Raw genomic sequence first — 27,304 nt, 5'->3', positions numbered from 1 at the left:
CATGCCCAGCTAATTTTGTATTTTTAGTACAGACAGGGTTTCAGTATGTTGGCCAGGCTGGTTTCGAACTCCTGACCTCAGCTGATCCACCTGCCTCAGCCTCCCAAAGTGCTGGGATTACAGGCGTGAGCCACCGCGCCCAGCCCATGCATTTATTCTTACTAAGAGAACTCCTGATTTCTCAGGAAAACACTCAGGGTCCAGTGAGGACTCAGTGGGAGGCTTTGCAAGGCAGGGATGGTGCAGGGGCGGGGAGCTGATGGGCTCTCTTTAGGGAAAGGAAGAGGGCTCTGCGGTTTGTGAGAAATGTCTTCGTGAGAGCAAACCAACAGTCTTCCTTAACAGACACTGGAGAAAGCAGATGAGTGGTGAAAGTCGGGAGGGAGCCTGTGAAAGGCACCCACGGTCTCCATGTAGCTGGAGACCCACCATCAATTTGGGGGTCTCCAGATGGGTACTAATCCCCACATTCTCAACAAGTCTCTGGAGCTGACATAGTTCAAATTCCCACACAGGCTCTCCTTCCCCCATCCGTCAAATAAACCATTAAATGGGAGAAAAACCTATGAAAACAGCAATCTGGTATTGGTGACTCAATTGGGAAGTAACAGATTTGAGAGATGGGGAGGTTCTAAGTTAGTTGAAGCTCTCCTCAGCCACTTCACCTGACAAGCAAGTCTTCCTATCAGAGAATGGCAAATGTACCATCCCTCCCTTAGCTCCAGGAAACTTGGCCATGACTACTTTAAACCCAATAGAAATGTATTTGCTTGGTCTGATTTCATCAATAAACCTCCTATAAGCTAGTATACTTTGACAGAGATGTGTGCACCATAACTTCAAATGCAAGGTTCATGAAAGCATGTCTCACTCTTTCTCTAAATTCAACAAAAACCATCACCACTAATGAAAAGGTGTTTTTCTTCTTTTTCAAAAAATTGTTTTCACCTTTATCTTAGAGGTGAAGAGACACTTAAAAAAATGTGTTTTGCTCTGCTGTAATCCTGGAGTACATGACCTAAATTCGTTATTTAATATCAGTACAGTTTTTCACTTTGTTCTTAAACATGCCTTGGCATCTGACTATTTTGAACGCCGCTAGAATGTAGAAGAGGGACAGATGGATATGGCAATCCGGAATGCTGACTTCAGTTGTTACCGGAGGTGCAGGCCGGCGCTAAATTGTTCAGGGAATGAGGCTTCCACAGCTGTGAAGCTGAATGGGGTGTTAACTGGTGGCAGATGAATGCAGATGGGACACGCAGGGTGTGCTTTTTTGTTGATGATGAGTGCAAGTGCTGAATAATGGATGCAATGAAAATCAGATGAGCGTAACTTTTTGGTGTGATTGTTTAAGTTATTATAGCTAATTCAGCAGGCATGAACGAACAGAAGCAGGTTTAATTAATCTCTAATGTGTATTACCTTGGATTACCTGACATTTGTCTGCTTGTATTGCTTTATTATGTAGTTCAATTAAGTATTTAATATCTTCTCTATTGTTTCCACCCATTAAATATAGGCCAAACCTCATGGCAAGTAACTTCAGAGGAACTAAGGGACTGGGCCAAGAGTGTTAAGAGAAAGTGCTCAGCTTAGGAGGCCGTGGTGGAGAAATAATAATGATGACCAGTGGTTATTGGGTATTTACTATATTCTAGGAAATAGTCTAAGCATTTTACAACAATTAACTCATTTAAACCTCATAATGTCTCTATAGAATTAGACATGAGTATTCCCACAAGTTAAGCAATTTGTCCAACGTTCTAGCTAATAAGGGGAAGAAGTAAAATTTGAACCCAGAAATGTACGTACCAGGATTGCCCTTATCAGATTTGAAGGTATTGTTAGTAATTAGTCCCAAGTGACCAATTTTGGAATCAAAGCAGATGGTAGAAACCACTCTCGGGGAGAGAGAGAATGCTGAGAAGGACAGTCTTGGAAGGATCTGTGCAGGTATGAATTCCTGTTCTCCCAAGGATTAGTGAAGTGACCTTGGGAAAATTACCCAACCCCTTCAAGATCCTCAGTTATGCCAGCTGTAAAATAGGGTTGATGATAACACCTATTTCACTGAGATGAAAAGATGCATTTAAACGCTCAGCTCCAGGAGACTGTCGGCGTCTGCTCTTCACGCCTTCTAACTGTGGCTGAAGAGGTAAATGCTTACTCCTGGTTACCTTGCTGACTAAGAAGCATGTGTATATAATTTGACTAACATTCTCCACTTGGCTGAACTTTAATCTAGCTCCTGAACCTTCTCCTTCGCCCACTTCCTTATAAAATCCAGTTTTAGCAAGAACCCTGCTGAGTCACTTTAGCGAGAATGCCCCATCTCCATATGTGATCAGTTTCCTCATCCTCTGCCAGCCTCCAGGTGATGTCTGGTCACCCCAGCTGGCTGGACTTCTACAAGAATCCTCTTAGGTGGGTTTAGCCAGAATCCCCCTTACCTCTGACATTTCTTCTTAATAAGTTCCCATCCACTGACCCCCACCTGGCTCCTAGGCTATAAATTCCTCACCCGCCACCCTGTCCCTGCTGTACTCAGAGTTAAGCCCAATCTCCCTCCCCGGTTGCAAAAGCCCTATGGAGATGGTACTGAATAAAGCCTTCCTTACAGATAAAGCCTCCCTTACGGTGCTTTAACAAGTGTCACTGCAAGATGTTTTTGTTTTTCCTTTAACAAGTTGTCATGCTGCACGCTGACCTCTTGCTCCAGCCGGTGAGCGCAAAGAATTTGCTTTCACTTGGAGCTGAACACTGCAGCCCAGCATGAATGCTGGCCCTGCTAGGGCTCTACAGAATGCTCCAGAGTACACTCAGGCACTTTCCACTGGTGGCCCTTGGAGGGCTCTGCTGCCAGGTACAGCAGCAGGGAGACCCATTCTCCTAAGTATAGCCTAGCCAAGCCATCGCCTCTTCAGATCTAACTGGGCCTTCTTTCTGCTAACTGTCTGGAAACACCTGCTTCCTGAAAGCGCCTTAGCTGCTGCCAGCTAAGGAGGCCCAGCTCTCATCAGCACCCCTAAGTTGGGGTCAGTGTTTCACTGCTGCATCCTTCATTGACCATGTCTGCTTTTTTCACATGGACACTCGTGGAGGAGGTGAGTTTCTCATTTATAGACACACATCGGAATCTGCCTCACAGAGAGCACTGAATGCAGCTGGATATGTGACTTACTATCTCAAAGTGAGAAACAAAGACCAAATACAGATAGAGAACTGGTAAACCTGAGAGATGCATTTCCCTGGCTCCTGCTTTTTTTTTTTTTTTTTTTGGTCTAGGGAGGTGTCTTGTCCAAGCGTTGCTCAATAACAGGTGTGCAGGGTCTCTGCAATCGGAGAACTCGGAATGAGAGTTTGCTCAAGAAGGAAAGGGCCCTGGAAGGTTCCTATTATTCTGCGGACTCTAAGGCATGAAGAGTTTTAGGCTGTGACTCATTGCCACGGCCAAGACCACTACTAACCTGCTTCAGGTTGAATGATTGCACCTGCTTCAATTTCCTACTAAGCACAACTCATCTGTGCGAGAAGGGGAACTTGTGGGCACAAAAAGAAGATGAATAGCAGCTAAACATCAAACATGTGCAGAGAAATTAGTCCTAAGACAATTGCTGTCAGTTTTTTTATGCCAGCCCACTCCCCACTCCTCAATGGAGACATTTCAGTTGCTCGTCCATCAGTCCGGCTCTGCTTCATGGTACTGAGGTCCATGTCCGACCTCTCCAACCTGTGTCCTGCACTCCTCAGGGCATAAAACAACCTCCTGTCTAGGGTTGTAGGTGAAGAATGGACTTGAGATCAGGCAGGCTGGGGCTCCAATCTCTGTTCCACTATTTCCTTGCATTTCCTTGCTGTGTGACTTTGTGCAAGTCACTCAGCTTCTCTGAGCCTCTGTTTCCTCATCCATCAAATGACAATGACAAGAACAAATATTCTACAGGATGGCATGGCTTCAAGATAACATACATAAGGGCTATATAGTAGGTGTTAGGTAAATAGCAACTCTAATTTTTGTATCTTTCAACAGGTATCCCAATTTAATCTTTTCAAAATCCTCTGTTCAGACTATTCGACATTTCCTGTCTTTGAACACTAGGGGAATTTTCAGTGCATGCCACTCAGACGTTAGTGGTGTGCTATTGCTGAGTTAGTCTAACCAGGCCAGGCACACTCTGGGAAGGCAAGAAAGACCCAGGCCATCAGATGGTCCACACTTCTAATCATGCCAGGCATCTATTAATGTCCCACAAACCGGAGCCGACCAGTAATCAACAGACAGTGAATTAAACTCACCCCCGGCAAAATCACCTAGGGTAAAGATGATTGTAGAATCCTTTATCATTGTTTGGACAAAGTGATCTTGAGGGTTTTCCTAACCACCTATGGCTCTTATTCCCCTTGAAACAGCTGTGTGGAAGGGGGTCCTGGTGTCTCTACCTTATTGCCCGTGGCAGTGTCCACCAGGAAGCCCAGGATCCTGAGGACCATGTTGCTCACATCCACGGGATATCGGCCCTGGCCCATGTGTGTCGGCATCACTCCCAGTGGCTCCATGCTGGGGCTGGCACACGCCTGCGGCAGTGAGGAATTCAGAGGGTGGAAAAGTGCCTGGTCTGGCTGGCCGAGAGTCAGGTCATCTGGTAGCATTTCCTTGACATTCCCCATGTCCTCCTCCTCCTCTTCATCCTCTAGGCATGACTGAAGTATATGAATCACATATTCCAAAAGCAGCAAGTGAAACAGATGCCAGGAGCCTACATTGAGATAATAACCAAAAATGAATACATTTGATCGACAGACAATAAACAAATCACTGTGAAACTAACAACTTTTCTGTAGCTAACACCTGTGTACATGAGCCTTGTTCCAATAGCTTACCCAGAAGAGGCCTAGGTGGGCCTCTTTCGTAGCATCCATCAGTAGAGAACCCCTGGCAGGGCAGCTTTTGGACAGAAAGGACCAAGAGCTAAATAGCCTACCCCATGAAAATGAACTTAAAATCCATCCGGTGTGAGATGGGAGGAAAGCAAACCCTACAGGGAACTGGGTGCTGCTCCCAGAGCTGGAGAGGGTACCCCTCAACCTCACTGTGCCCCATGTATGATCCACAGGAATGTCCAGAAGGGGTGGGAGGAAATGGGGGCAGCGTGCAGAGGGAGCCCTGCTGCTGTTTTGTGGTGTTTGAAACGTAGCGCCTTGCCCCTCTTGCAGACCCTGTGGCTGCAGCTCTTTGTGTGGGAAGTGGGTAAGGAGGCCAGCTGGCATTCCACCTGTGAGCGGTGTCTTCTCAGGTGGGCCTGCAAGTGCTGTCATCAGAGAGACAGGAGGGTATGTGACTTAGCTGAGTGCTCCAAATCCCAAGGCCTTTGAGCTCCCAGAAAGGAAAACAATCATTAATGTTTGCTTGAGAAACAGAGGGGGAAATCTGGCCTATTGCAATTGTTAAAAGACAAGTTTTAAATAAAGGTAAAACCATGACTTTTATACAGATATAAAATGGACACATCAGGCCGGGCACAGTGGCTCACACCTGTAATCCCAGCACTTTTGGAGGCCGAGGTGGGCAGATCACGAGGTCAGGAGATCGAGACCATCCCGGCTAACAAGGAGAAACCTCGTCTCCACTAAAAAATACACAAAATTAGCCAGGCAGGGTGGCACGTGCCTGTAGTCCCAGCTACTCGGGAGACTGAGGCAGGAGAATCACTTGAACCCAGGAGGCGGAGGTTGCAGTGAGCCGAGATCGCGCGAGACTCCATCTCAGGAAGAAAAAAGAAAAAAGGACATATCAAAGGTTTTATTTAACTCATTAATTAAACGATGTATTACATCTTATTGCTACATCAGTAAGATGTTGTTACTGGTTCAAAAGAGAATTCAAAGTACTAACTATATACTATAGACAGAAAAGAATGCTGACAGTGACAAATAGATGCAAAAGGGATCTGTCCTCAGGGCAGTATCAATCACAACCACCTGACACAACTAGCTTGTATTTCCGTGGATGAGGGTCATCTGCATTATCAGTTTGCTGTAACTTACAGAGCTGTAAAAATAACTCAAAGACAATGGAAGGCAGAGATAACCCAGAAGGCTGTGCCAACCTTTTGTCCATTTCAAAGCCTTTTGTCCATTCCAAGTAATCTTTTCATCCATTTCAAAAGCCCTTCACAGTTTTTTCCCTGAGTAGTGTTCTCTTCCTCCACGGATCTGGGTGAGACATCACTGCCCCCGTGGAAGGCATGACCTTGCCTGAAGTGAGCCTGACAACATCGTCTGGCCTATTTAACCTTGGAAAATCACGGTCCAAGTCTTGAAACCATTGTTCAAACTACTGGTGTGAATACACTGATTTCATGTGGAGGTACAGAGAAGGTAGACTGGGAAAAGTAACAACTACAGACTAGATTTCTTTTCTTTTTTTGAGACAGAGTCTGGCTATGTTGCCCAGGCTGGAGTGCAATGGCACAATCTCAGCTCACTGCAACCACTGCCTCCCTGGCTCAAGCAATCCTCCCACCTCAGCCTCCCATGTAGCTGGGACTACTGGACCACCACACCCGGCTAATTTTTGTATTTTTAATAGAGACAGGGTTTCACCATGTTGGTCAGGCTGGTCTCAAACTCCTGACCTCAGGTGATCCAGCTGCCCCAACCTCCCAAAGTGCTGGGATTACAGGTGTGAACCACAGCACCCAACCCCTACAACCCTTATTATAAGGCAATTGCATCAAAGATGTGACCTTCTCCAACAGAGGAAGACCAGTGATTTGACCAGGAAGTTTGCAAAATGAACATTACTTCCTTCTCTCTACCATCTGCATACAATGGCAGCTTAATTATTATTCCTGAGAGTTAAGTATGAGTGCTTCAAAGAACCCATTTTGTCCTCCATCTCAGTTGTCTCTCTTGGTGCTTTTCTCTAAATGTCACAAAGCTCATAATTCAAGAACAGGGAGAGGCTTCCTGTGTGTCTAACGATGATGAAACAGGAAGGAAAAGCATGGTCCATCTGTTTGACAGACTATCACACTGACACTAAAAATAAAAATTACTATCGTGTTGTATGGTTTGCTGTATCTATGTTATATTTTACATAAAAAGGTTAAAAGAAGACGGCTGGATTCTACATAGCAATATGCAAAATACTTATGCCATAATGACATTTTTAAAAGGTAGAATACAAAATATTTTCTTATTCTCTGACTTACCAAAACTATCTCTGTGGCAGAGGGTCATGGCTTTGCTCACAGCAGTGAGAAGAAGATTCCATCTCAGCTGGAAGCTGGCGGCCAATTTGATAAACTCTTCTTTGCTTCTGCTTGGCTGTTAAGTTTTTGTGAGAAAAAAGGCTGCAGTTGGTGATAAAATCAAGAAGCATAGTATGTTTGCAAATGCACACTTTTGTCATGCACACGCATTTTTAAAGAGCCAAAGAAGAGGAAGATGAAATAACAAGAGTGGGAACTGAGGCAGCGGGGCCAATGTCTGGTCTTTCTCTGTCTTCCATGGAGATGGTTCCAGGGCAGAGCCCTTTAAAGTTGGTGGAGAGAAGGAGGAAGGTAGGAAATTGGCTTACTTTTTCTCTTAAAATCATCTCTTAAAATAAAAAAAAAAGCAAAAGAATTTTTTTTTGAGACATGGTCTTCCTGTTCCCCAGGCTGGAGTGCAGTGGCACGATCTTGGCCCACTGCAGCCTCGAACTCCTGGGCTTAAGCGATCCTCCCACCTCAGTCTCCTGAGTAGCTGGGACTACAGGCATGCACCACTGCACATGACTAATTTAATTTTTGGGGGGAGGGTGGGTAGAGATAAGGGTCTCACTGTGTTGCTCAAGCTGGCCTTAACTTCTGGGCTCAAGTGATCCTCCTGCCTCGCCCTCCCAAAGGCACTGGGATTAGAGGCATAAGCCACCATGCCCAGCACCACACAGTTTTTAAAAAGAGGTCACTTGTGATGTGTGACACAGAAACACTGTAGGGACAGCCTCATTGAAGTCCACTTGGGAATGGCCATCAAGAGGGGCAGGGGTTGTTTTATTCCTGCACTTCTGCATGTCAAATCTGATTGTGGAAAAGGGGCACAGAATCCCATAATAATGAAAAGCAGTGGTGCCTATTTCGAAAAGCTGGTCGTCATGCTTGCTGTGTAAGCAAGCTCCAAACTGGAAAGTCCCAGCCCCTGCACCCAGTGGAACCAAGGTCATCTGACAGCCTCATTGGCACTAAACTGTGTACCAATAAGATGCCACCGCATACAGACTAAGAGATTCCCTCTACCCAGGCGGAGGGCAGCCTTGGGCCACACTTGAAGCCATCTGTAAGCCATGAGTCATGGATTTCAAATGCATCTGTTGATATGCATGCTCCAAGCCTCTTCTCATCCTCTGTCACATGCCTGTGGACCCACCGCAGCTCTACCACATGTCTTTGAGGAAGAGATGGAGAGCCCGGCTACAAACAAAGAATGCCCTTTCTTGTCATTGCTTCTTTTCCCTTCTGCCCCAGTGAAACCCTTGGCACACCAGAAGGTGGCCCTGAGCTTCAGGGGACGTGAGGTCCTTTCGGTAGCAGCATCCTGCTCAGTGCTCCTCACCATCTGAGACGGACTCTTGGGAGGAGCCCCTCCCATCGGTGTTCAGCAGAGGGTTTTATGTTGAAGGGACAATGAGAGTACAAAAGCACAGGGATCTGCTGGGCATGGTGACTCACGCCTGTAATCTCAGCACTTTGGGAGGCGGAGGCAGAGCCAGGCGGATTATTTGAGGTCAGGAGTTCGAGACCAGCCTGGCCAACATGGCAAAACCCTGTCTCTACTAAAAATACAAAAATTAGCTGGGCGGTGTGGCACATGCCTGTAATCCCAGCTACTCCAGAGGCTGAGGCAGGAGAATTGCTTGAACCTGGCAGGCGGAGGTTGCAGTGAGCTGAGATTGCACCACTGCACTCCAGCCTGGGTGACAGAGCAAGACTCCATCTCAATTAAAAAAAAAAAAAAACCCACAGGGATACTTCCTAAAAGCATCGAGGGATGCAGCTCTGAGTGACCAGGGCTGTCTCTGCACAAATGTTTGAAAGTCAGCCATAAACACCATTGAGCGTTCTTCCTGTCACCTCCACAGTGTGGCACTTCATGTCCCCCAACATAGAAGCTCCTCCAGGGCCCGGACTGCCCTCTGCTCGCTGACTGCCAGATACTAACTGAAGCCATGGGGCATCTCTGACAAGCCCAAGGGTGTACATCTTAATAGTCTGAGCATTTGATTGACAATAATCTGGTTTGTAAAGATCAGCCAAGCTATTTTACAAAAACAAGACCTTCAAAGGCACGCAGATACAAAAACACCATTTTTCTAATGTGCTTCCTTTGTGAAGGCTGAAGGCACAATGATGGAGACTTGGGAAACATATAGTGCTCTGTGGTTTACGATGTAGGACGGCAGGGTTGGTAGTGATGATTTCAGTGGGTTCATCTGATTAAAGCTGGAGGCTGAGTTCTAGTTTCCACTTAAGGAACAGACAGTGGACAGCTCCTGTCTGTGAGGATGTATAATATAAGCCTTCAGCTAGTGAATGAATAAATGTCTCAGTAGCCATCCAGCTCTGGATATGGTCACTGCTGTTATAAATAAGCTTTGGCTAAGATCAACAGGAGGAATAAAAACCATACAGAATCTGGGATAATTATTTTCAAGAAGCAAATGAGACCAGGCACCTGCCAAGGGTTAGAACTGGCTTTCTAGCTCCTTCCTGAGGATTTTTCTGGTTCATATCTAGGAGGTTTAAAACCCCAAAGTCCCCTGCAGTCTTCTTGGTCTCAGTGATTATTTCTCCTCTTTCTTCTCAACTGAGAAGGGATACAGACAAGGCCAGGCAGGTGGCACAAGGGAGTGGCTGCAACATGGCCAGAAGCTTAAAGAGAAAGCCCAGAGCCACGCTCCCAGACCCAGGCCCTCGGAGTCTTTGTTCTCTCCACCAGTGTGGACCGCTCCTTCCTTCCTGGGTAAGCTCCTCCTGCTCTTGAATGCCCGACCCCCCTCTCTCAGCTTATTTTAATCCCACACATACTTCGTATCCCAGTTTTAAGTCCCACCTTCTCTTAAAAGCCTTTCCCAACCACTTCAGCCTTGGCAAGCACAAAGTCTCAAAAGGTGGGGCCCAGGCTGCCTCGTTTCCCTCTAGGTTTTTTGTTGTTGTTGTTGTTGTTTTTTTGAGACAGAGTCTTGCTCTGCCGCCCAGGCTGGAGTGCAGTGGTGCAATCTCGGCTCACTGCAACCTCCGGCTCCCAGGTTCAAGTGATTCTCGTGCCTCAGCCTCCCGAGTAGCTGGGACTACAGGTGTGTGATACCACGCCCGGCTAATTTTTTGTATTTTTTTAGTACAGATGGGTTTTCACCGTGTTAGCCAGGATGGTCTCGATCTCCTGACCTCATGATCTGCCTGGCTCGGCCTCCCAAAGTGCTGGGGTTACAGGCATGAGTCACCATGCCTGACCAGACGGAGTCTTTTGTTGCCCAGGCTGGAGTGCAGTGGCTCTCAGCTCACTGCAACCTCTGCCTCCCAGATTCAAGCGATTCTCCTGCCTCAGCCTCCCAAGTAGCTAGGATTACAGGTGCGTGCCAACATGCCCAGCTAATTTTTGTATTTTTAGTAGAGACAGGGTTTCACTATGTTGGCCAGGCTGGTCTTGAACTCTTGACCTAATGTGATCCTCCCGCTTTGGCCTCCCAAAGCGCTGGGATTACAAGCGTGAGCCACCGCGCCCGGCCTCCCTGTAGGTTTTAACCCGCAGCCCCTAGCTCTCCCCACCTGCCCTGGGCCCGTGGAGCGAGGGGCCGTGGCCTCTCTCAAGGCATTCTCAGCTGTCCACAGGTGACTGCCCCCACGGAGGATGATGAAAATCAAGCCCAGGATCCCACTGAAGCAACTTCCAAGAGCCACGTTGGTCGGAAGGATCAAACCTGCCCATATCAACAACGAAACCATCTTTGGGCTTTTGAAATCAAGCCAGACACTTTACTGGAACATGTTTGCAAAACATGCAGACAAGGGCTGTTCTCCCCCTAAAACAGACAAAACCCCTCCTCCTCTTCCACACTCCCATTGCTGCAATACACACCTGCACACACAGTCACCCACACCCACTTCCACACATGCTCACACACACTGTCACACACATGCTCACCTGTACACACACTCATCCATGCATGTTCAAACACCCACACACACATACTGCACACGCTCATGCACACCCACTCACCTGTACACCACGTTCACCACACCAACATACACACATGCTCACCGCAGGCTCACCCCTCCACACATACCCCCACACACCCAAACATATGCACACACACACACACACACACACTCTTATGTGATGTGCTCCCCCTCGACCCCCATTCTCTGCCTGCTACAAAATTTGAGGCCATCCCCTGCCCTCACACCCAGGCCAGCTTTGTCACATATCCGACCAGAGCCTAAGAAGCCTCTTTCCCATCCCTTAGGCAATGGGCACTCATTTATCTAGAATGGTCAAAACACTTTTGTTTTTTTTAAGTCACAGCTTCCTACCTGGAACACAAGTACTTGGAGATGTGAAGACAGACAGCTGAGGAATACCCTGAGATCTGTTAATGTTCCCAGCAAAGAAGTTAAGTTTCTTAAACCTACAAAGACACAAAATAAACAAACAAAAGATTGCATGCAGCAGAGCAGAATTTCTCTTAGGTATTTTTGTACTGGGTAACCTGAGAACATCACTGAACAATAGCTCGAAGGGACTTCCCAGGGCCTCACGCTCATTGTGAACACAGAGGATGTCCTGAGGCTGGCTTTGTCACCTCTGCGGTCATCTATTCAGAATTACATGGACATACCTGTTGTGAGCCACCTCTGCCACTTGTTGAAACAGAAATATTTTGAAACCATAACTACACCTTGCAATTATCCAGACCTTGTCTTCAGATGAGCTCATTGCACGATACAGACATGACCTCACCTATCCTTGCCATCTTCATAAAAGGGCTGGTTTATTAATGTCATTGAAGTGATGGCAGACATACATCAAAGCTGCTGAGAGAGGGTGAGTGCCTTGCCTGCGGTTATGCACTCAGTTAGGTGCAGCCTGGTGTGACGTCAGGTTCTGGGTCCTCCACCTGCACAGGTAGCACTGACAGGGAAAGAATAGCCTTTGGCCTTCCCAGCTTTCTGAGTGCTTCTGCACACCAAGCAGAGTTCGGAAAACTGAGTCGGTTGCAGTGGCCCCCCTGAGGCTTAGGTGGAGGTGCGCTTGAACTTGGAACTGGAAGCATTTGCCTGCAGGTATCAGCAATGGCTGGCAGTCTGCTATCTCCCTGCAGAACTCTGCGTCTTCCTGTTGGGACTCACGAAGATGCCAGTAGGAGCACAGGAGCCCTGGCCAGAACAGTGGGCAGTCTGGAAGGCACCTCGGGGGGAGGGTCTCATGCCCTCCTGGGACTCCCTGGGATCCAGCTGGGGGCAAGAGGAGGGTTTGGTTAGCCAACGCGTTGGGAGGGGGACCTTTTGGGTTCCTACTAATCAGAACTGCAGAATTACTCATCAGAATTAGTAATCCTACTAACAGCTCTGAAGCCTGCCAGATTAGGTGCTAACCTTTTAGTTGCTGGATCGGTGGGAAAAAAAAGTGCCCTATGGGAGGATCTGGGGTTGGGGTCAGCCAGGGGACACTACCAAGGGACAGGACAGTAGAGGGGAGCAGGCAGAGGTCATTTACCAACAACTAGGGATATATTTTAGTATTTTAATAACTGGCACAACCCTACCAAGGCCAGCCCTACTTCAAGGTGAAAGAAAGAGGATGGGCTAATTTACAGGTGGTGCTTTTGTGTACTCCTGAATTCTGTATCCATCAAGTCACGAAACACTGAAGTGCTCCTCTGGGCCAGTGCAATGCTGGGTGGCCCAGGGTGAATAAGACACAGCTGACAGCCTGAAGGGGCTCATGGGAACTGAGCGGGCAGCTGTAGACACAGCTTAGAGTACTAGCAAGGAGTTATGCCCATAGAGGGAGAGGCCATTCGATTTACCTGGGGCATCACAGCAGCGAGTGTTTGGAAAGGACACACACAGGGAAGCCTGGCACCCTCCCTGTAGCCATCATAGGAGGGCCTAGAGACGGCCATAATTCATAATCGGTAACCATCCTGCAGCTCCCTCCCTCCCAGGTCCTCCCTGAGTCTGGAGAGCTCCTTCTGCCACTACATTCGCTCCCCAGGGACGCAACAACACACATCAGCCAGCAACGCAAGCTCTTTATGGAAGGGGGATTTTTTTCTTGAAAAACAATAACAATGATCAATAGCAAATGGCAAGAATATCCACCTGCTTCCTGTCACTTGTTTGGAAAGTAATGAATATGGTAAAAGCACCATTGTTAAACTTCACATTGCAAGTAACAAGAGTGATGGGAGAATGTGTCGACGCAGACATCTAGCTCAAGGCAATTTAGCATGATTGAGGAGACACAGGAGTCTGTGCGTGTACAACACAGATGCAGAAACTAAACTTTTCCCCCACAGGAGATATTCTGGAGATAAATACTGTCAAGCAGCAAGCACACTCATCTGGTCGTTTATTAACTCAACTAACAGGTATCAGCACTGCTGCCCTGTCTGGCCCTGGGGTAGGTCCTGGGAGCACAGGGACAGGGCATCCCCTGGGGTGTTCATCGCCCTACTACAGGAAAAGAAGTGTGAGCAGACAACTTAGAACATCGGAGTTATAAAGTTCTACCCCTATTAAGAAATTTGTGAGTTAACGATGGCCATGCTAGCCCCAAATCTATGCCCAACATGCCAGTAAAGCAAGCTGCAGAAGGAAGATTACATTTCATCTCTGGGTTGTTCTCCAGTTCATCTGCGCCACGCCGGTCACTTGCCAGGGCTTTCTTAGAAGTAGCCAAAGTGCCTTGATTGATGATGGCCTGCAGATCTGACTTCAAAACACTGACACGCCTCTTACTTTTCAATACCATTCGCATAGTCTAAAGACAATGGGGAGGCATAATACTTAATTCAATCTTGTCATTTTATTTTTGCCTAACTCTCCCCCAAATTGCCAAGATTTTTGTTGTGGGGGAGAAAGAAACATTGATGTGGGTGTTACCCATTAAAAATGAATCTTAAACAAGAATGAAAAGGTTAAAATTGCACACATCCTAGAACTGCCCTTCTGGAAGAAGAAAGAATGCATCTCTGGGAAGATGCATTCAACAGGGCTGTCTGGCACTGCTGCTGCTGCTTCTCTGCACCACACTCACCCCACGCCCGAATGAGTCTAGCGAGAGAGCCTGGGGATTGAGCCTCTGCGAGGAAGGTGTAGGTAGAGCCTGCACTGATCCTGAGGGAGCGGCTGCGGGATTCGGAAGCTGGCGGTCCCTTCCTCGTGGGAGCCTTGGCCATGAGGAATTTGGCCTCTTGGAGGTGATATCCTCAGCTGTCAAATGGGGACAATCTAGTCCCCAACACTGTCCGACTGCCTGGGATGCATCTGGTGATCCTCACAGCAGTCCTGGGAGAAGGCCTCCCTTTTACAGAGGAGGACACTGAGGGCTCTTAGGGCGTGAAGTAACTTTCTTAAGGGACAGTAAGTGGGAAAATAAGGTTCAGAGCAGGGGCGGGCTTCAGAACCCATGCTTGCTGCTCTGGTTGGGTTGAGAGGAAGAGCACGCTGCAGGGTCATTTCCAGACCGACCGAGTCAGGACTGTGAGAGCCCTGGAGAACAGGACTGGCTGTGACTGGCAATGGGACACATCCCCGCTGAGCTCAGAGTCTGGGGAGGGCTCTGCACTGGGAGGATGGGGCCCAGCTCGGGGTCACGGAAGCCACAGCTGGGATCCTCCCAGTGGAGACTGATTTGGAGCAGAGTGATGGTCCCCAGGCTCTGTCCCGATAGGGTGCTCACAGGACTTGAGAGAGGACTCCTGGTAGCCCACGAGCCGGGTGCCAGCATCATAGAATCTTTTCTTCAGCCCTTCTCAACCTTTCTCTAAATCACCCCAGGATTGAAAAGGTCAGAGCTGAAGTAACTGGTGGCCTGGCCACACTGAGTCCACAGGGCCACACACACAGGTGAAGGGTGTATCTGTCTGTCTGTCTGTCATAGGCTCTGCTATGATGCCCTGTTACCTCTGACACTGGCACCTCTGTGTGGGGCCTCCCTCAGGCATCTTTTATTTGTATTTTTTTATTTTTTTGAGATGGAGTCTCGTTCTGTTGTGGCACAGTCTTAGCTCACTGCAACCTCCACTTCCCAAGTTCAAGAGATTCTCCTGCCTCAGCCTCCCGAGTAGCTGGGACTCCAGGCACTCGCCACCATGCCCAGCTAGTTTTTGTATTTTTGTTTGATAGAGATAGGGTTTTGCCATGTTGGCCAGGCTGGTCTCGAACTCCTGATGTGAAGTAATCTTCCTGCCTCGGACTCCCAAAGTGCCGGGATTACAGGTATGAGCCCCCCACGCTCGGCCATTAGGCATCTTTTAAATGTTGACCTGCTTTCCCTCCTGCCCTGAGAGAGCCAGGAGATTGGAGCCTTCCTGAGGATGGATGGAAAGGGGGCAGGCTTCTAGCTTTCAGTCACAGGGGCCCACCTGGACTCCTCTGCCAGTGGCCAGGCAAGGCCACCCTGCCTGCCCTCTGCCCTCCAGATGGACAGAGCAACCACTTACTCTTAACAGGGACCTAGAGCTTTCACTTCTTTTCAGGAAACTGCTTTGTTCATCCTATCTGCTTGGCTGAGACCTACCTTAGCCATGTTGGAAAGGTACGTCTTTCTTCTTAGTCTTTTGACAAATAGAGTAACTTCTGTTAAGAACAACACATGTGGCCATTAATACGATAACTTCAAGTTCTCATGTGGACAGTGGGGAAGAGAAGGTGCATGTTTAGGGTAGGAAGGCACAGCTGGCTAAACTGCAACTTCCCCACCCCATGTCTGCTGGCCCTCTCTGAGTGGCTAGGAGATCCTGGCAAGGGACACTTGGCTGAAATGTCCTCATGTGCCAGAAAAATTAAGTAACCCCAGCATCTGACATGCATGCTACTATGATCTGAATGTTTGTGTCCCACACCCCCAATTTCATAGGTTGAACCTCACCCCCATTGTGATGGTGTTAGGAAGTGGGGCCTTGGGGAGGTGATGAGGCCCTGAGTGTGCAGTTCCCATGAAGAGGATTAGAGGCCCCAGAGAGACCCCTTGCCTCTTTCACCATGTGAAGACAAAGCAAAAAGACAGCCATCTGTGAACCAGAAAGCAGACCATCCCCAGACACCCATCTACTGGTGTCTTGATCTTGGACTTCCCAGCCTCCAGAACTATAAGCAATAAATTTCTGTTGTTTATATACTGCCACCTAGTTGGTGGTATTTTACCACAGCAGCCAGATTAGACTAAGGTACTCAAAGGAGTTTAGGGTTTTTGCCCAGGAACCCTGAGCACCCCCCAACTTTCTCATCCTACAGTGCTTTTCTTGGAAAATAAAGCAAAGGAAAGGATGAAAAGGGAACACATAGAAACAGGTGTTCTCTTCTTGAATGCATTCATTCATTTGACAAATATTTGGGAGAACACTCATGCAGTGTTTGCTCAATAACTATTTGCTGGGTTGCTGCTGAGCTGATGGACGGAAGAGGACAGCCCTTCCCTTCTAAGGGCTTGTGCTCTGGAGGGTGGGTCACCAGATATGCAAACACAGCCCAAAAGCAGGCTAAGTGCTCCCATGTGATGTGAGAGCACAAGGAAGAAAGGGAGGCTGTCTGGAAAAAGGTATCGAGGAAAGCTTCACTGAGAAGGTGACATTTAATCTGGGCTTTGATGCGTAGGTAGGAGTTAGTCAGGAGTAATGGGGCAGGAGGCAGTCCAAGCATAGAAAATGGCAGGAATAAGGGCCTTTTCTGGGGACAGCTTGTTTAGTGTTGCTGAAGAGCACTGTTGGGTCATGGGAGTCCCTGGGGAGATGGACACAGGGATGGGGCCAGAGGCCAAACTGTGAATGACTGCACAGCAGTGGAGGAGAGTGGGCCATCTGGGCAGTGGGGGCCAGGGAAGGTTGGTAATTGATTTACTGCTGTTTTAGAATGATCACTGGGGGTGGAGGGGAATGTGGCTGGGGAGGGGGATGGAAGCAGGATGACCAACTAGGAAACTGCTGAAGTAGCCTACAGAGTGAAGAGACAGAGGCTTGAATTCGGGCAGATGTTAAAGGAGCACAGGACAACTGGAACAAGGCTCTGTCCCCACTCCTTGGACCCCCTTTGCAGCAAGTCCCAGTCTCACCTTCTGCAACATCCCTAAAATTTCCAAGTGGGGCAAACTGGATAAGGGTACGCAGCGTGAGTAGTGAACACAGCTGGGGGTGCAGAGGGGTGGAGGGAGTGGCGATTAGACACGGTTCTATGCTGTAGGCACTTTGAGAAGTCCCCTATCTGCACTACCTAGGAAATAATTGCAAAGGAAGCAAGACTCATAGAAATGTGGGGAAATAACTGGTGCCGGCTTGGTGAGAAAATGGCCCTGAGTTGGCAAGGAGGGTGGGACCCCGTGGGGAATTTGAGAGCTGCAGGCAACGATAGCAAAACTTCACAAAGGCGATAGGGAGAAAATGGGTATTTCCAGGACGATCTGACAAGGCATGGCAGGTGCGGGCTGGCCTTTGAAGGAGCATGGAGTTGCAGGGGCACAAAGAGGGCAGATTTATAGAGAACTGGACCAACTGACAGAGAAGTTCAGGCTCGCACTCGGAAGCCACTGCAGGCCTTGAACAGATAAATAGCCTGGTGGAAGCAGCATTCAGAGACTGCAGCCTGGCAGCCAGACAGAAGGGGAAAGCATTCTAGAAACTCAGCAGAGAGATGGTGCAATTCAGGAGTGAGACGTGAATGCCATGGTGAATATCCACACCTAGAACACCTTGACCTGCCAAAAGTCCATGTTATTATTCAGAAGAGAAATAGCTTAAAAGGGTGTGGCTGGACCACCACAAAAATCCATCACCAGCACTAAAAGCCAGAAACCCTGAGCAGGCTGGGCCTTCCGGACTGTAGCTGAATGCATGGGGCAGCAGCTGAAAGCTACCACCCAGGGTGAAAGTCAGATGCTTCATCTGTGCTTACAGAATTTATTTATTTATGTATTTCTTTACTTTAAAAACAGGGTCTTGCTCTGTCACCCAGGCTGGAGTGCAGTGACATGATCATGGCTCACTGCAGCCTTGACCTCCTGGGCTCAAGTGATCCTCCCGCCTCAGCCTTCTGAGTAGCTAGGACCACAAGTGTGTGCACACCTGTAGTCCTGTATAAAACTTTTTTTATAGAGACAGGATCTCACTATGTTGCCCAGGCTGGTCTCAAACTCCTGGGCTCAAGCGATCCTCCTGCCTCAGCCTTCCAAAGTGCTGGGATTACAGGCACGAGCCACTGCACCAGCCCAGAATTTATTTTTTTCATTGAAACCTACCTTTGAGTTTGGAGATCTGCAAGAGGGCTGGAAAACCTTCCAGAGCATTAAGAAGCCACAGCTTAAATTTCTTACTAAATAACCGCACAGATTTCAGGTACTGAATAGAAACATCTTCCAAGAAGTCATGAAGGAGAACATCCTCAATTCCCTACAACAGAAGTATCAAGACACTATTATTCTGCTGGTGGTGCAGGTGTGACTGAAGCTCACGCACGCCACAGGGACAGGGGGGGTCTCAAGAAGTCTGAGAGCTGGTCCCCACCCAGGTTGAGGGGGCAGCACCATGCAGCCTGGCCACTGTTTCCCGTGCAGGATGTCAGGCTAGTGCAGCCACAGTTGGAATTTTTTTTCCAATATATTTCTTTCTTTCTTTATTTGAGACGGAGTCTCGTTCTATCACCCAGGCTGGAGTGCAGTGGCATGATCTTGGCTCACTGCAACCTCCACCTTCTGGGTTCAAGGGATTCCCTTACCTCAGCCTCCCAAGTAGCTGGGATTACAGGTGCACGCCACCACACCTGGCTAATTTTTTTGTATTTTTAGTAGAGACGGGGTTTCACCATCTTGGCCAGGCTGGTCTCGAACTCCTCACCTCGTGAACCACCCGCCTCAGCCTCCCAAAGTGCTGGGATTACAGGTATGAGCCACCACTCCCAGCCTCAAATATTTTTAAAAGATTGATAACTTATTCAAATACTTTTAAAAAAATCATACACTGCCGGCCAATACTAGGTGGGTCAAACCAAATATATTTAAGGGTTGAACCCAGCTTCCAGTTTTCAAATTTTTTGTTAAAAACTTGGAAGTACTAGATGGTTTCCTTAAAAATAATAAAAGGTAAGGCTTGTGACTCGCTGAAGGAGAACACCTTTTTAACCCAGAAAAGATATAGACCTGACCCTCCAAATACAACCCTCCAAATACAGTCACTTTAGAGATACAGCTTCAACCAAAGCAAAGCGAAACAAAACAAAACAAAACAAAACAAAAACCCTGGCAGTTATGCATATTACAATTCCAATTATTCATTTTAGAATGTCTTCTTTTACAGAAATTCCCAGAGAAAGAACTTCGACTCAATTCGGACTTCACTGGTATGGAACCAGAGGTCACGATGTGCGTTGGCTTTTGGTTTCCATGAAGTAATTCAAAAGGAAAACTGAGTGGTAAGCAGAGATCAGAGGGCTCCTGGTCCATACACCCCACTATTCACTCCTCAGAGGACCATGGAGACTGCAGAGAGGTGGAGCTATGGGTCCAAACCCAGCATTTGCTGCCAATTTCTGCAAAGGATATACCCTAGAGACTCACGCGTCCTCCTACCTTGTACAGCTGGACGTCGTAGCATTTAAAGAGCTGGCACACGTCAGGCAATGACATCAGCATGACTGTGTCGTGCTGCAGAGACTTCCAGAAGGAAGTAAGCAAGTCCTCCACCTGGGGTAAGTAACAGAGCATATCGCCAAAACTCGTTTTCCACCTCGCAAGACTAACCCCCCGCCACAGATACTTCCTTAGCCCCAGATGACAATGGGATGAATTTTGTTCCAGTGCACGTAAAGCTTTGCCTCTCAGCTTTTCCAAGCTGTATTTTGATAGAATTCTTTCCAACAACCCATCTGAGAGCACCTGCCAGTTGGATGGGATAATGTAGAACATTATTAATATTTTCTTGAGGCAGTTTCTAGAAGGGAAGCTGTTTCTGACCACAAGGGGGCTCCAGTTGATTATACTGGGATGAGGACTGGGCCACAGGGCACAGCCCAGAGAGAATAAATGTTCATTGACTGACTGACTGATTGCCTCAATCATTTTTCAGCTCAGATAGAGGTGTGATAGTACTTAATCTAAGAGACCCCCTCCTTGCCATCAAGTTAGAAGTCGCTTAACGACTGTGGAAGAAAAAGGGTACTGGCACGGTTCTACACAAGAGCCTTCTCTGAAGACTTACGTGGACAACTTCGTGGAGGATCAAAATGGCGGCTCCTCTTTTCTGTTTTTTTCCCATGTTGACTTTTCAGTTTCCGTTGCTGAACCAGGTGACCGGTCTGCTTCGCAGCCAATAAAGACTCTTGCCTGTTTGGGATTTCCACAGGCTCAGATACTGCGAGGCATCACAACCTTGTCGTATCTCGCCTGGTCCTGGTGCTAGACCTGCCAGTGACACCAGACAAGGAGCTGGCCCCATGCGTAGGTCGTCAAGGAAGTTAGGGTCAACTCCTGAATTACAGGGCCACAGGCGCTGATTTAAAATCCTGTTATCAGGGCATTAATTCTAGAGAAGACTTCTCCAAAAAGACTCCGAAAACTACAGCACAGGGTGTAGCAATCCCTTTTCTCTCAGGCTGGGAACCTTGGAGCAAGGAGCTTTGGGGAAGGGGGTCTGGGTGGAGCCATCACCACAGACCCGTCTCTGCTCACCCCTCACCACCCGCGTCCAAGTCACCAAACCCTGTTGCACCTGCCTCTGAAATATTTCTCTAACCTGCCTGTTTCTCTCTGATATCACTGTCACTGCCCCAGAACCGACCCTTGTCGCTTCTCACCTCAACTGTGACAAAACCTCCTCGCTGCCTCTCTGTTCCATGATGGCCAAGCCCTGTTGTCACTGCTCCCCCACTGTCTTCTCAACAAGTCAGAGTTCTTCCTGGGGCATCCGAGGCCCCTTCTGGCATCAGCCTACTTTCCCACCTCCCCTCTGACTTCTCTTCTTTAAAAATAATAAAATCTAGGCTGGGCGCGGTGGCTCACGGCTATAATCCCAGCACTTTGGGAGGCCGAGGTGGGCAGATCACCTGAGGTCAGGAATTTGAGACCAGCCTGGCCAGCATGGTAAAACCCCATCTCTACTAAAAATACAAAAAATTAGCCGGGCACGGTGGTGGGCGCCTGTGGTCCCAGCTACTCGGGAGGCTGAGGCAGGAGAATCGCTTGAACTCAGGAGGTGGAGGTACAGTGAGCCGAGATCGCACCACTGAACTCCAGCCTGGGTAACAGAGCAAGACTGCATCTCAAAAAAAAAAAAAAGAAAGAAAAAGAAAAGAAATAATAAAATATAGTCATAGTGACCTTTTTGTCACATCATGCCCGTGAACATCATGCTGCCTTTACCTGCACCATGGGTTCTACCTGGAATCCCTCTCCTACCCCATTATCTGTCTATTGCACCTCTGCCTTTCCTACTAGAGTCAGCAGCAACGTGGCCTGCTTTGGAAGCACTCCCTGGCCTTCTCTGTTACCCTTCTCTGGGCACCCAGAATAGTCTAATCATGCAGCTATTCTAGAACTTTCCACATGGCATCATATTTGGGTAATATTGCTCCTTTCATTATCAACTACTAACTTCTCAAGCCTTATGGAGAATACTTTCCTAGTCCTGGTAACGGTGTCGGTCACAGGGTAGAATTAAATACGTATTTGATGAGTAAGTGAAGAAGGAAAGGAATATGTCAGATATCCAGTGTGGATGGATATTTGTAACATTGCATCAACAGGACAGGGGCCATTCTGAAGGCATCTTGGTCTCTCCCTCACTACAATGCTTTACGCCGAGTAGGTAGTAAATGCGCTCGTGCTGAATGAACTTTATCACCCAAAGTTGAAGTGCTTAGAATATACTAAAGCATCAGGAAAAAATTCTCATTTGAATGTGCACTTGTTTCCTTGGATTTTCATCTCACACTGCAGAAGATGAAACTCAGAATAGCTGAAAGATTTATTCATGTTTTCCACAGCCAATTCTAGGATAAAATCCAATCGTGACAATAGCCATGCCAGATCACTCAGCTGCGAAGTCTTGCTCCATCTTCAGTTAGCGCATATCAATAAAATGGTTCTTCAGCACCATTGAAAATTCCGGGGTGAATTTTATTACCAATACTTTATTCAAAATGAGCGGAATTAGGATCTAAAAAATAGCTGAATTTGTATTTAGAGCCTAAAGTTATCTGTATTAGCACCTTGCAGAATTTCCAGCTGATTACACTGAATATCAATCTCACCTTGCAGAACTCAATGACTACAACATAGGTGCATGGCACGTAAGCACTTCAGTGCAGTGGGTTACCACTGGACATCTGTTGATGGGGTCTCTTCAAATAAAAATGATTAATAAGGAGTCATAAATGCTTGTATTTTATAGATAAAACCCTACCCTCTCAAGTTCTTGGTTCCTCACGTTTCGTAAAATGTCTCGACGATAGTTGCAGTACTCGTCAGCAAGGAAGGCCATCTAGGAAGAATATGGAAAATTATTTCAGCTTGTGGGCCTTTTCAAAAATGAACTGATCTTCACAGACTTTTCTGAAGCTCTCAGAGGCTGCTCTTGTTGCAATTCTCAAATGACAATAGCTGGGCTCTTCACTTGGGCCACAGCACTTTTTTTTGTTTGCTTCTATAAACTAATGCAGACCTTATAGGCTGATAGTTCATGTAGCTTTCATTTCAATGTCATAATTCATATTTGCAGATTTATTCTACCACTACAAAGGCCACCAAACTTTGACACCTTTTTTTCTAAACTTCAATTTCCCCCCTCCATAATCCCCAGCCCTAATTTCTAGAAAATCCATATATCTGTTCCTTTCTTTGTCTTGGGGAAGAGGCAGTCCTAGCGTGAGCCTTGCCATAGGATGTGATAAGGAACCCTGAACTTCTGAGCACCATCAAACCAGGGAAGATTGCTGGTCCTCACGGGTCCAGCAAAGGCAAACATTATTCCATGTGACACAACCATGACCACAGGCACAAAAGGAAGCTATTTACTGCCCTAAGCATCACATGGCGTGAAAGGCTAATCTACCCATGAGTGCAAACCTATCATATTACAGGAGTATTTCTTTGCCAGTTCTTGCTCCAAAAATGGACATCTCCTGAATTCAGACAAAGGGGATCCAACTGGGTCTGTCTTCATCGGTGAATGATCTTCACACTAGAAATCATTTGTGCAATGGATTATATCTTTAAAATACAATACTTTTTTGGCATATAAATCATATGATCACAGTACTCTAAGTTAATATTGTGTATAACCTTTTAGCCACACCTCCGCACACATTACTGATTCCAGCAGCTTTCCTCTCATATTTTATTCCAAATGCTGCTAATTTTTGTCTATAATTCTGTGAACGATGGCCATCAGGGAAGGGATAGGATTTAATATATTACCAAATATATCGGATCGTCTATTTACAAATCCTCTATAGCAATGTACAATAAGACTATTACCTATGAATTATTTGATATCACAAATACACTTCTACAACCCTTGTCCATGTAATTGTTCCTCCTTGAAATAAAATCATCCCTGTTTGGGTCATCCTGCCTGTATCATAACAACGGTTGGTTATACGAGAAATCTCAGGGCCATTGCCAACAAGGAAAATGAGGAGCATGGACTTTCCTTTAGAAGAACCAATTACAGGCCCGGGCATGGTGGCTCATGCCTATAATCCCAGCACTTTGGGAGGTTGAGGTGGGTGGATCACTTGAAGTCAGTAATTCAAGACCAGCCTAGCCAACATGGTGAAACCCCATCTCTACTAAAAATACAAAAATTAGCCAGGTGTGGTGGCGGACACCTGTAATCCCAGCTATTTGGGAGGCTGAAGTGGGAGAATTGCTTGAGCCCGGGAAATGGAGGTTGCAGTGAGCCAAGATCACACCACTGCACTCTAGCCTGGGCAACAAAGAGCAAAACTCCATCTCAAAAAAAAAAAAAAAAAAAAAAAAAAGAACCAATTACAGGATGGGAAGGAGGAAGAAAGGTGGCATGGTAGAAAGCAAGTGCAACATTCCTCCCTGCCTCCCTGTGTCTCTCATGCTGCTGTCCCCTCTGGGCACAGGGAGGCATGAGGGATCCTCCTGGTCTGAATAAAGGGTATCAATTTTATTTGAAATGATTTCTTCAGCATTGTCATAGACTGCTTTTGAATAATTTCCCTTACAATAAAGTAGGATGAAAGAATTCCTCCAAGTTGAAAATTGAGCGGCCAACCCTGCTACGCCAGACTGTGACTTTTCATTTTCTTTCAAACCTCATGACCCACTCTCTGACCCTATAGTTCCAAGGTCAGCATTCTATCCTTAGCCTGCCCAGACCTTACGCACCCTAAGCCTCATTAAACTACTCACTTATAGAATTGCTTCTGTGGGTTTTGGTATGTTCCTGTCTATAAGACATCTGAGGGCAGGGCAGCTTCTCTAATCACTTGTGCCCACCCTTTAGAAGAGGAGTAAGCTCAGCCACCATCCCACGCAGTGCTGCACACACCAGAAACAGGCACCACTGTGTTTTCCTCCTCTCTGATGCCCCAGTATCAACCAGTACAGCATTGAGAATCACAGAAGTTTAGAGAGCATGCTTAACTGTCCTCTCAGTGCCCTAAAGTCTGTCCTTCATAACGGTTGTGATTCTGAACCTCTTTGAGAATCTGATGAAAGCAACTGACTCTCTCCTTGGAGAAAATGCATAGTATGCACACAATATTATGAAGATGCCACGTTAAAACTTCCCCCATTAATACTGTTGGAATGATGTAGGGGTATAGATGTCTAAATAAATACATAAAGCAGGAACACAGAGGGGACAGCTCAAAGGGGTCTCTCTATTGGGTGCTGTCTAAGCCTCATTCAGACCACACTTTAGAATACTGGCTTTATTCGGAGTCATCAGAAGACGGGTCTTCTTGACATTTATGCAGCCAACAGACACATGAGAAAATGCTCATCATCACTGGTCATCAGAGAAATGCAAATCAAAGCCACAATGAGATACCATCTCACACCAGTTAGAATGGCGATCATTAAAAAGTCAGGAAACAACAGGTGCTGGAGAGGATGTGAAGAAATAGGAACACTTTTACACTGTTGGTAGAGTGTAAACTAGTTCAACCATTGTGGAAGATAGTATGGCGATTCCTCAAGGATCTAGAACTAGAAATATCATTTGACCCAGTGATCCCATTACTGGGTATATACCCAAAGGATTATAAATCATGCTGCTATAAAGACACATGCGCACGTACGTTTATTGCAGCACTATTCACAATAGCGAAGACTTGGAACCAACCCAAATGTCCATCAATGATAGACTGGATAAAGAAAATGTGGCACATATACACCATGGAATACTACACAGCCATAAAAAGGATGAGTTCATGTCCTTTGTAGGGACATGGATGAAGCTGGAAACCATCATTCTGAGCAAACTATCTCAAGGACAGAAACCCAAACACCGCATGTTTTCACTCATAGGTGGGAATTGAACAATGAGAACACTTGGACACAGGGTGGGGTACATCACACACTGGGGCCTGTCGGGGGGTGGGGGGCTGGGGGAGGGATAGCATTAGGAGAAATACCTAATGTAAATGACGAGTTAATGGGTGCAGCAAACCTACATGGCACATGTATACCTGTGTAACAAACCTGCACGTTGTGCACATGTACCCTAGAACTTAAAGTATAATTAAAAAAATAAGAATTTGAAACAGAAAAAAAAAAAAAGAAGATGGGTCTTCTTGTATGTGGGTATGGGTGATGCTCAAGTTGATCATACTGAACGATGGAGCTATTCCATGAAGCTCATTGGCCTGATCATAGGCGTTCTGTTAGAGAACTGAGGAATCCTCAATTTCAACTCTGGGCTAACCTCTCATACTGCGAGACCCCAACTACATCCATATTTTCCAGAGCACTCACACCCTGGTTATGTCAGTGTTCTCTGGGTGTTACTGCTGGTATTCCCAAAGCAGCATTCTCAAACACATCAGAATCCCTTGGGGCCCTTGAGGTCCATGTTCCTAGGCCTCTAGTGAATCTGATGAGACAAGAACTCTAGATGTATAACCATCTTCCCTACTGAGCCTTCTGCATGCCCATGTTGAGAACTGCAGCTTTAGGCAGACAGTTCTTTGTCGAATGCTACAGAAATCTCTACATTTCACCATGGCACATACAACACAGTTTCGCCTGTTCAGAAGAAAACATCTGACAATGTACTGTTAAAATATTCAAGAAACAATTACAAGGAGAATATAAAAGTGTTTTATTACACAACATAATAAAGAGCAAATTCATGATTTCCTGAAGTCAATTCCCTGAGGTCTCTTCCTCCATAGACATTACTTATAGGTATAATCCTTTCATTAAAAACTGTGAAAAGAATTGTTCTTTCACAAACAATATTTTTAAAATCATAAATTGAAATATTCCTTTACAACATAAACAACCAGAAATCTAAAGTAAAAGTAGAGTACAGACCACTAAAGTGTGGATCCCCGCAGGAGACTCTACAGCAGAAGGCACTCAGGAAGCATGCTGAGGAATCCCAGTGCAGAAACAATAATTCAGCAAAGCAAAGAGGGGGATGGAGAGAAGTTGATCAATGGGTACAAACAGACAGTCAGAAGAAATGAGACCTAGGGTTTGATCAATCAGTAGAGTGACTATAGTTCACAAAAATCTATTTGATATTTTCAAATACCCAAACACGAATCATTTGGCTGCCTCCAGATAAAGAAAAGATACCTGTTTAAGGCAATAGGTATCCCAATTATACTGATTTGATCTTTACACAGTATAGAAATGTATCGAAATACCACATGTATCCAGAAAATATATACATCTATTATATATCAGGCTTTAAAAATCCACCAACTTTTAAATAATAACTGTGCTGAGTGTGGTGGCTCATGCTTGTAATCCCAGAATTTTTGGAGGCTGAGGCAGGAGGATTGCCTGGGGCCAGGAGTTCATGACCAGCATGGGCAACATAGTAACAGCCTGTCTCTACAAAAAA

The 27,304-nt window shown here is 46.6% G+C and overlaps 1 protein-coding gene across 2 annotated transcripts in view; it reads right to left on the bottom strand.

Annotated features, from left to right (window-relative positions):
• The window catches only part of RFX8 (regulatory factor X8), a 67,871-nt gene that overhangs the window by 471 nt on the left and 40,096 nt on the right, over nt 1-27,304 (bottom strand). Inside the window, exons 2-10 of one of the 2 annotated variants that reach the window (XM_055241656.1) lie at nt 23,306-23,434; nt 22,682-22,735; nt 19,828-19,941; nt 18,502-18,652; nt 15,793-15,851; nt 13,875-14,031; nt 11,580-11,674; nt 7,218-7,332; nt 4,444-4,760 (exon numbers count right to left, since the gene is read on the bottom strand). In XM_055241656.1, coding sequence (XP_055097631.1) covers nt 4,444-4,760; nt 7,218-7,332; nt 11,580-11,674; nt 13,875-14,031; nt 15,793-15,851; nt 18,502-18,652; nt 19,828-19,941; nt 22,682-22,735; nt 23,306-23,434 — 1,191 coding nt within the window. Of the gene's footprint in view, nt 1-4,443; nt 4,761-7,217; nt 7,333-11,579; nt 11,675-13,874; nt 14,032-15,792; nt 15,852-18,501; nt 18,653-19,827; nt 19,942-22,681; nt 22,736-23,305; nt 23,435-27,304 lie in introns of those variants that run through there. The other variant, XM_055241658.1, reaches the window with a different exon arrangement.

The sequence above is a fragment of the Symphalangus syndactylus genome, chromosome 14 (assembly GCF_028878055.3).
Source record: "Symphalangus syndactylus isolate Jambi chromosome 14, NHGRI_mSymSyn1-v2.1_pri, whole genome shotgun sequence".
NCBI classification, from domain to species: domain Eukaryota; kingdom Metazoa; phylum Chordata; class Mammalia; order Primates; family Hylobatidae; genus Symphalangus; species Symphalangus syndactylus.
The sequence above is the reverse complement of the archived record's forward strand: the minus strand, read 5'-3'. Positions and strand labels throughout refer to the sequence as shown.